Raw genomic sequence first — 13,237 nt, forward strand, 5'->3', positions numbered from 1 at the left:
CTCCTGGCACTTCCCCTGGAAAAGGATTGCGTTAGAGCAGGGGCCCAGTATGGAGTCAGTGCCAGGGAGTTTAGGGAAGAAGTGCTGAGGCAGTCAAGGAGGGCTTCCTGGAAGCAGGATTTCCACATGGGTAAGATTTGAAGGGAACAAGATCGTCGCGTGTTGGGACCCAGGGGAATCAAGGATCAAAAAGAGCAGGCATGGGTCTGGCGTCTGGGGGCTAACCAGAGAGGCTGGCAGTCAAATGATGTAAGGGCCAAGTAGTCAAGCAGAATTTGGATTTTTGCTTCAATAGAAAAAAAAAACACCAAAAGAGTTTTCAAAAAAAATTAAGCAAAGCAGGCTGGAGGAAATGTTCTTGGGCAGACTCCGTGGAAAGTATGCTGGCTGGAGGCAGCACACACACAGAGGCCCCAGTGTCCTGCTGCCAGACCAGCTCCACCCTACCCCCCCTCACCCCCCAGGAGACCTTGAGGAGGTGCCAGCTCGGCCCACCCCCACACTAGCCCAGCCACAGCAATACTCTGTTTCAGCTGCCTAGAAACACTTCTTGCCTGAGTGGTCTCTTCTGCCGCCTGCCTATCCTCCCTCAGTGTTCCTGGAAGCTCCTGCCTTTGTCAAGCAACTTTCCTGATGCCTGTGCCTCAGTTACTCCATTTGTAAAATAGAAAGTGTTGTTCCTGCCTCCTACAGACTTGTGCTAACTTTCTCTAGGACACCTAACTATCACTCCTCAAAGGTCAGCTCTGACCCATCCCTCCCCTTTGCAAGATTTGTCCAAACGCTCCATTCACCATGGCAAAAAGTCTTTGCGGCTGTATGAGCTCATTGAGTCTTGTGTTCAAAGCCCCCTATTCTCTAGGCCGACTCTTCCACTCCAACTTTCTCTCCATACCTCCCTTCTCTGACCCTCCACTCCAGCCAAATTTAACTACTTGCTGACCCCTGAAACACACTCTGTGTTTTCCTGCTGTCTGTCCAGGGTGTCCACTCCACAGATAATCGTTGAGTACCTCCTCTGTGCCAAGCCGTATTCCAGGCACCACAGATAACAGCAGCAAATAAAGTGGTAAGAGTCAGTCAGATTGTGGATGTCTTCTAAAGATGGAGCTGAAAATCCCTGATGGATCGGATGTGGACTGTGAGACAAAGAGGAGTATCCAACATGACTCTAAGATTTTTAGCTGAGCTACTATGTCCTGAAACAAGGATACCAGAGGACAAGCAGATTTGGGAGGGGAGAGTTATCAGGAGCTCAGTTTTGGATATGTTCAGCTTGAGGTGTCTGTGGAACATTCTAGTGGAGATGTCAAGTAAGCAACTGGATGTATGGGTCTGGAGTTCAGGGCACAAATCCACACTGGAGATAGAGATTTGGGAGTCATCTGTGTGTAAATGGTATTTAAGGCCATGGAGCTAAATGACATCACCTAGAGAGTCAATGTAGAAAGAACATAGGACGGAAGGGGAGAGGGACGGAGAGGAGAGGATAGAAGGTTGATAAGAGAGCCTTGGAGTGTTCCAAAGGTTTAGAGGTCAGGAAGAGAAAGAGCCAGCAGAGGAAACTGAGAAGGCATGGCCGGTGAGGATTATCTTTCCATATCCTCCCTGACTTTCAGGCCTAGCTTCAAGGCTACCTTCTCTAGGACCCTTTCCTGAAGACTTGGGCAGAAGTGTCCTCTCCCTTCTTTGAGCTTCTTTTTACTTTATTAGCTTCCTTAGAGAAATAGGGAAAACGGGGGTAAGCAAGTCTGAGCTCCCTGCAGACAAGGCCTCCTCCTTAATCAGGCCCAGAAGGCTTTGCACACTTCTTTCACAATTTTTACCAGTTATACCACTCATATTACTGACTTAATATATTTTATATTAATATGGCCGTATTACTGAATATTTTTTTCAATAGATATATTTTCTGAGTTAGTCTTATTCTGAGCAACAATACCTATGAGATCATGCGTTTAATGTGCTAGTTGTATTTTTAGTAAACATTACTGGAAATACATAACAATTATAATAAAAGCATTCGGTTATCTCATACCTAACATTATGTTGTGTGCCAAAGGTAGAATTCATTCAGCACTTTGGGAAACACGAAACTCTAACACCAGATCCACCATATGCTGTGTGGCCTCTATTTCCCCATCTGATAAATGGAGATAATGGTAACTACTGCACTCTGTTTATCCCCCTTTCCTTTTCTCTCCTTTTCTTGCCGTTCACACTGGGGCTTTCTGGCATGGTGCTGTTCCTTCTCTTTCCCTATCTCTATCCCCTTCCTCTTTCTACCTCATGTGTCTCTTGCTCTGTCTCTGATCAACTCTTTATTTTCTGTCTCTGCTGTCCCTCCTCTTTCTTGCCCCCTTAGGACCATCAACAATAAAGTCTACGTTGCAGAAGTCAAAGAGAAGCACCAGGCAAAGAAAATCTATGAAGAAGCCCATCAGCAGGGAAAAACAGCTGCTCACGTAGGTATCAGGTAAGGCCCCATCCAGTCCAAACATGACTTAATCATCTTAGCTGTGTGACCAGGGGAGATGCACGTTCTCTCTGGTCCTCAGTCTCCCTCTCTGTAAAGTGGGGACATGACGTCTACTTCACAGGATCATGGGACAATGATGTGAATTAATGAATGTCAAAGCCTGTAACAGAGTGGGTGTTCAATAAATGGAAATTTACTTCCCCATTTCCACTTTTCTACTGTCAGCAGATTGTGGCTTATTTAAGAACTGGCACCTTCCGGGAAGGTTACATGCAAGTGAGATTTTTCTAAATTGAATTTTGTTTCCTGAGTTCCATTCAGCCGGCAGAAATGTATTGTCTTCCTTCAGTGTTTCCTCCCAGCTTTCAAGAGAGCTTCATGGAGCAAAAAACTTTAGCTTTGCCTCCAGCAAACTTAGTTACTGACATATACATAAGCTCCTTCAAAATCATAGGGGAGGGGATAGGAGGGGCTGTTAGAAGGGGATGAGGCATTGTATGTAAATTGAAAACTCTTTTGTAAGATGAATCATTAGACTCTAGTTGGTCTGTTCTAGATTCAGATTTTCATGGACTAAGTTCCCTTAAGACTGGGCCACCTGTGAGATAATTTCTCAAGCAGAATATTTAGGAGGTTGAATGAGGGAAGGAGGGACAGAGAGACTGATGAGTGCGTGCATGGATGACAGACCATGGGCCAGTGACTCAGTTGAACAAGAAGCCTAGTCAGGTCTGCTGGGACCAGGTTTAGGGGGAGCAAAACCAGCCCCTGTACTCCTCAGAAGATCCCTTTCTCTTCCCACCCTCCTCCCTTTCCTGCCCAGGGACCGGGAATCAGAGAAGTTCCGCATCTCCACCAGCCTGGCAGCAGGCACAGAGGTGACTTTTTCCCTGGCCTATGAGGAACTGCTTCAGCGGCACCAGGGCCAGTACCAGCTGGTGATGAGCCTGAGGCCCGGCCAATTGGTGAAGAGGCTGAGCATAGAGGTTACAGTGTCAGAAAGGACAGGCATCTCCTATGTGCACATACCACCCCTGAGGACCAGCCGCCTGCGCACCAATACCTATGCAAGTATGTGGGCAGCACTATAGATCACCCATCAGACTTGGCCTTCCCTGATTGAGAACCTTCCCGATTCCATTGGGTTTCCCTCTAGTGTCACTTCTGCTCTGTACTCACTGCCAAGTTCCTTACTGATTCAGTGAGAAGAGGGCATGTTTGACGTTGAAAATATTTGGATTTTAACTTTGGCCTGGTCCTGACAGGCTGTATGACCTGGCACATTACAAACTTCCCAGACTCTTGATTTCCCTAGAAAAAACATCAGTGACAAGGGAGGGCTTGTTGAGTGGGCTCATGAAGTTAAATCATGGGTTAACCATGCTGAAGTTTGCAGAAGCCACACTGGCCAAATCATGCTTTTCCCTGGATCCCCACTGAGAATGGCAGGACAGTGAGCACACAGCAAGCGCAGCCTCCCTGGAGGACACCGTCTCATGCCCTGGAGGGAAGAGGTGTCCTGCCTGAACAGGCTTGCTTCACATTTCACCCAGAGGTTTTGGAAGGCCAGACTGGCTACATCAGAATCACAACATGGGCTCCTAGAAACGCAGATTCCTGGAGCCCAGCCTTCAGGGTCTGGTTCAATAGCACGGGGATGGGGCCCGGGAAGCTGTGTCTTTAACCAGTCTCAGGCGGCCTTGACGTCCAGCCAGCCTGGAGAACCACGGAGCTGGCCTGCTCACCTCATCTGAGAGATGGGAGGACAGGCGCAGAGAAATCCCCAGTGCATGTGTCCGCCCGTATAAAGCTGTTTAGCATTGGAGGTCCCACCTGATTCGACCCTGTTGGCCCAGAGAGGCACTGTGGTGGACAGCGGATGTAGCACACACAGACAGACACACACTGGAACCAAATCCCAGCGCTGACACTCCCCTAACGTGGGACCATCAAAGCCGGTCACTCCATTGCTCGACTTCACTTTTCCCATCTGTAAAATGGACGAGCCGGCATCTACAGCCCAGGACCACTGTGAGACTTTGAGAGAATTCCTCCCTCCCGATTATGAGGTGCAGAGAAGATTGCACGATGACCGTACTCATTAGCATCAGGTGGCACTCACTGAGATGCGGCTGTGGCTCCAAACGCTTTACGTGAATGGCCTCGTTTATTTCCCACAACTGCCTGTGAAGTAGGAGCTGTGGTCATGTCTGTGCTGTAGATGAGGAGCCAGAGGCTTACAGGGACGCACGGCAGCAGCGGGGACCTGGGCCCACAGGCCATCTGAGTCCCTGCAGCCTGAACTCTTCAGCCCTAAGCTATAAATGGCAGGTCCCTCCCCCATTCTCCTTAAAGGTTAAAACAGAGGGTCGAACCAATCCTGTGGGGGAGAAAGCAGAACAAAGAGCTCCGAGAGGAAGGAAGCCAAGGGAATGTATGTGAGCAGGCGCCTCAGAGAGTATGGGGCTCCGTGTGCCCCTGAGCTTCCTGACAGCTGTAGCAGGAAGGAGGGGGAGCAGAATTCCCAGTTTCTATTTTCTGGAAAAAAAGGAGGCACAGAGACATTTCTAAATGGACATTTGTCTTGGATTCCAGAGGAGATGATCTTGTGGCCAGCTCAGCAAACATCCGGGACCAGAGATTCCTCTGTGATTTCATGAGACTCTAAAAGGCTTGTTCTCACACGTGATGCCCAGACTCAGAAGGCAGAAAGAAAAGAAGAAATAGTAAATCTGATCCAGAAGACAACCTTGCTAGGCTGCTGTCTCCCACAGCAGTGGGGAGAAGGGAGGAGACCCAGACCTTGTCTGTGTGTCTGTCTGTCTCCTGGACACACACTGGCTGCACTGCCTCTCTGGGAAGAGACGCTGGCTGCTGGTCTACCTCAGGACATGCCATGTCTCCAGAGACTGGGCCCCAGGTTGCATGGGCAGTGAGGCAGGGTGAGTTTACCAGTGAGGATCACACTGCCAGGGCCTGGGAGCTGAGGGCCAGGCTGAGTCTGTCCAGCTGGGCTTGATGGAGGAGGCAGAGAGGAGCTGACTGTGGGACTGGGAGAGGAGTGTGGGGCAGGTGGAAGGGTGTTGTAGGCAGGTGGCACCAGAGGTTGGCCAGGGGCTACACTTCTCACCCTCCCCACATAGCACCCTTTACCCCTTGCGCTGCCCTTTCCCTGGCTCTTTTGTCTGGCGAGCCCTCCGCACAGCCCTGCCCCAATCCTCCCCACCCGTACAGGTGAGGCTGATTCGCCCCCATCCACCAAGATCGAGAGGGGAGAGACCTGTGTTCGAATCACCTACTGCCCGACATTGCAAGATCAGTCGGCCTTCTCTGGCTCAGGCATCATGGCCGACTTCCTGGTGCAGTACGACGTGGTCATGGAGGACATCATTGGAGACGTGCAGGTGAGGGGGCCTGGGGAAGGGGAGAAAAGGTTGGCTCTGGGGCCAGACAGGCCTGAGCAATGATCGGGCCTCTCCAAGTTGTTCACTCTAGTTTCCCTAGGGATAAGCGAGAGCTAGCGAACAAGGATACGCTGACGTGAAAAGACACATGGCTTCAACCTTGGGAGGCACATTGAATCCCCCAAAGGGTTGGAGACCTGGAACTGTCTTCACTGAATCAAGTGCTCAGAGGAACCATCCCTAACTGAAGCAAGTCATAGCCCACTCGAAGACAGTCCTTCTGAGAGATGAACCCTTGGCCACTAATTGGGCGCCCATGCTCATGGGCTCTCACGCGTTCTGCAGCTCCTATGCGCTCCTGTGTTCTCTGGGGCTTCCTCGCTCTCTCTTGGCTTTTAACAATCCTTTTTGCTTCAGCAGAGTCATCTGCCTAAACAGGGAGCCCTTCAATTCTGAGCTTCCACACTCATGAAAAACAGCAGAGGTCCCACGCTGTCTAAGACGGGAATGCACAGAGCACTGATCCCAGGGGTCTGGCTTGAGCATGAGGATCGCAGGGTAGCCTGAGACATCTGGTCCCACCCTGAATCTCCCACCACAGGACTCTCAACCCCAGCACACAAACCGCCCTCCAGCTGCCCCACACCACACCACACCTTTCTCCAAAGCACCCGAGCCTGCCTCTCGTCTGTGTGAGCATTTGCTCATGGTGGCTGCTGCCCTGAGAATGACTTCTTCCTCTTGCTCCACTACTCAGCATCCTTGTGTCCCTGAAACCCTGCCAGAACACCTCCTCCTTGATGACTGCAATCCATCAACAATTCCTTTGTCTGCCCTGGACTAAAAGTGTCCTGTGGTTAAACCTCTTCTCATGCATCATTCATTCATTTGTTGAATGAATATGTGGACTAGGCCAGTCCTGTACTCATTGACTCTGACAACTCAGAAGTGAGTCAGACACAGCCACTCATCTCCCTCTGCCGTCTCCCCATCCGGAAGCAGCCAGATACGCAGAGCCTTGACAGCCATCAAAGTTCTAGGTGCTATGTGTAAGTCTGTCATGGGTTCTGTGGGGGTGCCAGTGGAGGAGGGTTTCAGGACCATCACCCTAAAGGAGTTGGAATTTAAGTTAGCATGGGAAAAATGAATCAGATGTATCTGCAAGTCGGTCGATAAGGTGAAGGGAAAAGCATGCAGAGAGGAGGAACGGAATGTGCAGAGGCACAGAGGTGTGGCTCAGTCTGTTGTGTACGGGGAGTAGAAGTTATTCTCTTGTCAGGATAGGAGCTGAGGGTACCTTGCCAGCAGGTGGCAGCAGGGGCTTTAACCTGGTGTTCTGCCATGTGGGTGTGTTTAGTTCACGGAGGCATTCCTCTGCTGTTCATTCTTTACCATTGCCACAGCTGCCTGCAGTGGAAATACAGATGGAAGGCATGGGATTAGGCATTGACTAGTACAACCAGGAACTTTCATGCACCGTGAGCCCTGAACCCTGCTGATACCCCGCCAGGAGCACTCAGTTCAGCTCCCACTTCCTACTTGAGTGTGCCCCTCATTCAAAGCTCAGCACGTCCAACCCGCTGGGGATCACTGGGCACCTAATCTGTGTCATACACCTTATTGTATTGGCCAACGTTGGGAGCTCCAAAGGGTATCACACATACAGCCTACTTATCGTCTGTGGGTAAGACACAGGAACCCAATACGGGCACTAGGGTAGAAGTGTCCCTTCCATGACACACAAGGTAGGATGGAAGCCATAATGCAGAGGAAAGGCAGTCCGAGAAGGTTCCCCGGAGAAGACCAAGGCTGACCTGTGTGCTAAGGAATGAATAAAAGTGGGCCATGGAAGGCGGCATGTGGGAGGGAAAGGCATTCCAGCAAAGTGGTGGCTGCACGAGAAAAGAAACAGGCTAAGACTCACCGAGCATGTGTAGGGAATTACAAATAGCTTGGCATTCTGGAGCGGAGATGTGAGATGAGAAACCAAAGAGCCACGCAGAAGGCTGGAGAGTCCTGCAGGGCAACACGAGGAACGTGGCATTTGTCCTGTAGGTGACCAGGGAGCCATGAGAGAAAATGACGTTGCAAGGTCGTGTTTACAGGGTCCCAGCCTCTGCCTCTGAGCAGCATGGATGGGAGAGGTCACGTAGAAGAGGGAAACCTGAGAAAAATGAGACCTGAGCGCGGGCTTGGTCAGTGAGGCATGAAGAGGAGGGTGGCCCGGAGAAGTATCCAGCAGAGAAAAGGAACGGGAATTGGAGGCTGATTGGCTGCAGGGAATGGGGGCCACTTGAGGATTGAAGGCAACACTGAGATTTGTCTCCAGAGTGACCATGTGGATGATGGTGACTCCGACTGGGAAGGCATACAAGGGCCACGTAGGGGCAGGACAACGAATTCACTGTTTGGGCAGGATGCATGGGAGGTTTCTTGAGACAAAGCAGGGCCCAGGTCCAGCAGTGAGTGTGTACCCACTGGTGAGGGGCAATTGTGGGAGCCCTAGATGGGGGAAGAGATTCGAAGTGACTGGTAGGGGTCCTGTGGTAGAAGCCAAGCCACAGAGGGAGGTCACCCAGGGAGTGTGTGTGGAGCCAGAAGGGAAGATCCCTCAAGGCACAGCTGAGGTGGAACGGCCCGATCCAGCAGCTACGGATCCCCTCGGCCACGGCCACCCCATCAACTGCACACAGCCTACCCAGAGCCCCAGTCCCCAGCAGTTCAGTCCATTGAGCTGCACCAGCATGATCATTTTCTTTTCATGCTTTGACCTGACAAATATTGGGAAGCACTGCGAAGGGAGTGGGCAGACAGAGGCGGTAGAGAATAAGGAGCGCTTGCTGTCGCAGATGGCAGCGAAAAACACCTTTTGAAGACAGCATCTGTCATCCATGTTCAACATTGACGTACATGGGCGGGGGAGGCAGTCCCAAGAGACTCAAAATACAGCCATTGGGTTTGTTTGTTTTAGTAAAGTTGTTATTTTTCACTTTTGTGGGTACACGGTAGATGTATTTACGGGGTAAGTGAGATGTTTTGCTACAGACATGTGATCCGTAATAATTGCATCATGGGGTACCCATCCCCTCAAGCATTTGTCCCTGTGTTACAAACAATCCAGTTATACTCTTTGACTTACTTTTAAATGTACACTTACATTATTATTGACTATAGTCACCCTGTCATGCTATCAGATACTAAGTCTTATTCGTTATTTCTCACTTTTCTTTGTACCCCTTAACCATCCTTGCCTTCCCCCGATCTCCCCACTACCCTACACCCACCAGACCCTGCTAACCAATCTTCTACTCTCTACCTCCATGAGTTCAACTGCTTTCATTTTTTAGATCCCACTAATGAGTGACAACATGCGAGATTTGCTTTCGTGTGCCTGGCTTATTTCACGTAACATAATGATCTCCAGTTCCATTCATGTTGTTGCAAATGACAGGATCTCATTCCTTTATGGCCGAATAGTACTCCATTGTGTGTATGTACCACATTTTCTTTATCCATTCATCTGTCGATGGACACTTACGTTGTTTCCAAGTCTTGGCCATTGCGAACAGACTGTAATAAAAAGGAGGGTGCAGATATCTCTTGGATATACTGATTTTCTTTCTTTTGGGTGTATACCCAGCAGTGGAATGGCTGGATTGTATGATGAAGCTCCAAGTTTTAGTTTATTGGAGCCTCCACACTGTTCTCCATATGGTTGTACTAATTTACATGCCCACCAACAATGAATGGGGTTCCCTTTTCTCCACATCCTCGCCAGCATTTCTTACGGCCTGTCTCTTGGGTAGAAGCCATGGTAGCTGGGGTGAGATCATATCTTACTGTAGTTTTGATTTTCACTTCTCCGATGATCAGTTATGTTGAGTACCTCGTCATATGTCTGTTTGCCATTTGTATGTCTTCCTTTGAGAAATATCTATTCACATCTTTTGCCCTTTTTTGATTGTATTTTAAAATTTCTTCCTATGGAGTTGTTTGAGCTCCTTATGTATTCTGGTTATTAATCCCTGGCGAGATGAGTATTTTGAAAATATTTTGTCCCATTCTGTGGGTTGTCTCTTCACTTTGTTGATCATTTCCCTTGCTGTGTGGAAGTTTTTTAACTTGATGTAATCCCGTTTGTCCACTTTTAGTATGGTTGCCTGTGCTTATTGGGCATTATTCAAGAAATTTTTGCACAGACCAATGCCCTGGAGATTTCCCCAAGGTTTTCTTGTAGTATTAATAGCATCATAGTTTGAGGTCTGGGATTTAAGTCTTTAATCTATTTGGATTTGATTTTTGGATATGATGTGAGAGAGGTCTCGTTTCATTATTCTACATATGGATAGCCAGTTTTCCCAACACCATTTATTGCAGAGACTGTTCTTTCCCCAGTGTATGTTCTTGGCACCTGTGTTGAAAATCAGTTCACTATAGATTAGTGTATTTCTGAGTTCTCTATTCTTTTCCATAAGTCTATGTGTCTATTTCTATCCCAGTACCAATCTGTTTGTGTTGCTATTACTCTGCAGTGTAATTTGAAGTTAGACAATGTGATTCCTCCAGTTTCGTTCTTTTTGGCTTAGGATAGCTTTGGCTATTCTGGGTCTTTTCTGGTTCCATTTAAATTTTAGAATTGTTTTTTCAATGACTGTAAAGAATGTCTTTGGGATTTTGATAAAGGTTGCTTTGAATCTGTAGATTGCTTTAGGTAGTATGGACATTTTAACAATATTGATTCTTCCAATCCATGAATATGGAATATCTTTCCATTTTTTTGTGTGTGTCCTCTTCAATTTCCTTTAACAGTGTTTTATACTTTTCATTACAGAAATGTTTCACTTCTTTGGTTAATTCCTAGTACTTAATTTTATTTGTGCCTATTATGAATGGGATTTCTTTTCAAATTTCTTTTTCAGATTGTTCAGTTGGCATATACAAATGCTAGTGATTTTGTTTTGTTGATTTTGTACCCTGCAACTCTACTGCATTTGTTTATCAGTTCTAATATTTTTTGTAGGATCTTTAGGGGTTTCTAAGTATAAGATCATATCATCTGCAAACAAGGATGACTTGATTTCTTCCTTTCCAATTCAGATGCCCTTTACTTCTTTTTCTCGTCTGATTGCTCTAGGTAGGCCTTCCAGAACTTTGTTGAACAACAGTGGTGAAAGTGGGCATCTGTGTCATGCTCCACACCTTAGGGGAAAGGCTTTCAGTTTTTCCCCATTCGGTATGATACTAGCTGTGGGTCTGTCATATATGGCTTTTATTATGTTGGGGTATGTTCCTTCTATTCCCAGCGTTTTGAAGGTTTTTGTCATGAAGAACTGTTGAGTCTTATTAAATGCTTTTTCAGCATTAATTGAAATGATCATATGGTTTTTGTCCTTCATTCAGTTGATAGAATATATCACATTGCTTTGCATATGTTCACCCATCCTTACATCTCAGTGATAAATCCCACTTGGTCATGATGATCTTTTGAATGTGTCATTGAGTTCAATTTGCTAGTATTTTGTTGCAGATGTGTGCATCCATATTCATCAGAGTCATTGGCCTATAGTTTTCATTTTTTGATGTCTCTTTTGTCTGGTTTCAGTATCAGGGCAATACTGGTCATGTAGAATGAGTTTGGAAGTATTCCATCCTCCTCTATTTTTTGGAATAGTTTGAGTAGGATTGGTATTAGTTCTTCTTAAACTGTTTTGTAGAGCTGGGTGCTGTGGCTCATGCCTGTAATCCCAGCTCTTAGGGAGGCAGAGGAGGGAGGATAGCTTGGGCCTAGGAGTTCGAGACCTGCCTGGGCAATATAGCGAGACCCCATTCTCCACAAAAAGGAAAACAACAAAAAGACAAAAATAAACAACAACAACAAAAATAAGTATAACTGTGTTGTAGAATTCAGCCATGAAGTCATCAGGTCCTGGCCTTTCTTTACCGGGATACTTTTTACCATAGCTTTGATCCTGTTGTGTGTTATTGTTCTGTTTGTGCTGCGAATTTCTTCATGCTTCACTCATGGTAGGTTGTATATGTCTAAGAATTTGTCCATTTGTTCTAGATTTTCTTTTTGTTAATTTAACTTTTATGTTCAGGGGTACACATGCAGGTTTGTTATATAGGTAAATGTGGGTCATGGGGGTTTGTTGCACAGATTATTTTGTCACCCTGGTATTAACCCTAGTACCCATTAATTATTATTAGTTTTATTTATTTATTTATTTATTTATTTATTTTGAGATGGAGTTTCGCTCTTTTTGCCCAGTCTGGAGTGCAATGGTGCAATCTTGGCTAAATGCAACCCCGCCTCTTGGGTTCAAGCGATTCTTCTGCCTCAGCCTCCCAAGTAGCTGGGATTCCAGGCACCTGCCACCACGCCCAGCTAATTTTTTTTTTCTTTTTTTTGTATTTTTAGTAGAGACAAGGTTTCACTATGTTGGCCAGGCTGGTCTCAAACTCCTGACCTAAGGCAATCACCTGCCTCGGCCTCTCAAAGTGCTGGAATTACAGGCATGAGCCACCATGCCCAGTCCATTAGTTATTTTTGCTTGTTTGTTTGTTTGTTTGTTTTGAGACAGAGTTTCGCTATTGTTGCCCAGGCTGGAGTGCAATGGTGCAATCTTGGCTCACAGCAACCTCGGCCTCCTGAATTCAAGCGATTCTCCTGCCTCAGCCTCCCGAATAGCTGGGATCACAGGCATACACCAGCATGCCCAGCTAATTTTGTATTTTTTGTAGAGACGAGGTTTCTCCATGTTGGTCATTCTGGTCTCAAACTCCCAACCTCAGGTGAGCTGCCTGCCTTGGCCTCCCAAAGTGCTGGGATTACAGGTGTGAGCCACCGCGTCTGGCCCCATTAGTTATTTTTCCTGATTCTCACTCTCCTACCACCCTCCATCCTCTGACAGGCCCCAGGGGGTGTTGTTCCCCTCTATGTGTCCATGTGTTCTTATCACTTAGCTCCCACTCATAATTGAGGACATGCAGTATTTGGTTTTCTGTTTCTGTGTTAGTTTGCTAAGGATAATGACCTCCAGCTTCTTCTCTGTTCCTGTTAAAAACAATCTCATTGTTTTTAATGGTTGCATACTATTTCATGGTGTATATTTACCATATTTTCTTATCCAGTCTATCATTGATGGACATTTAGGTTGATTCCATGTTTTTGCCATTGTATATAGTGCTGCAATGGACATACATATGCATGTGTCTTTATAATAGAAAAACATATACCCCTGTGATTATATACCCAGTAATGGGATTGCTGGGTCAAATGTTATTTCTGATTTTAGGTTTTTGAGGAATCGCCACACTGTCTTCCATATTGATGGAACTAATTTACACTCTCATC

The 13,237-nt window shown here is 47.0% G+C and overlaps 1 protein-coding gene across 1 annotated transcript in view; it reads left to right on the forward strand.

Annotated features, from left to right (window-relative positions):
* The window catches only part of ITIH6 (inter-alpha-trypsin inhibitor heavy chain family member 6), a 40,491-nt gene that overhangs the window by 3,284 nt on the left and 23,970 nt on the right, over positions 1–13,237 (forward strand). The window contains exons 3-5 of the mRNA XM_021671546.2: positions 2,366–2,476; positions 3,303–3,550; positions 5,714–5,883. Coding sequence (XP_021527221.2) covers positions 2,366–2,476; positions 3,303–3,550; positions 5,714–5,883 — 529 coding nt within the window. The remainder of the gene's footprint in view (positions 1–2,365; positions 2,477–3,302; positions 3,551–5,713; positions 5,884–13,237) is intronic.

This window comes from Aotus nancymaae, unplaced genomic scaffold (assembly GCF_030222135.1).
Source record: "Aotus nancymaae isolate 86718 unplaced genomic scaffold, 86718_ANA_hifiasm-v0.15.2.pri h1tg000058l, whole genome shotgun sequence".
NCBI lineage: Eukaryota > Metazoa > Chordata > Mammalia > Primates > Aotidae > Aotus > Aotus nancymaae.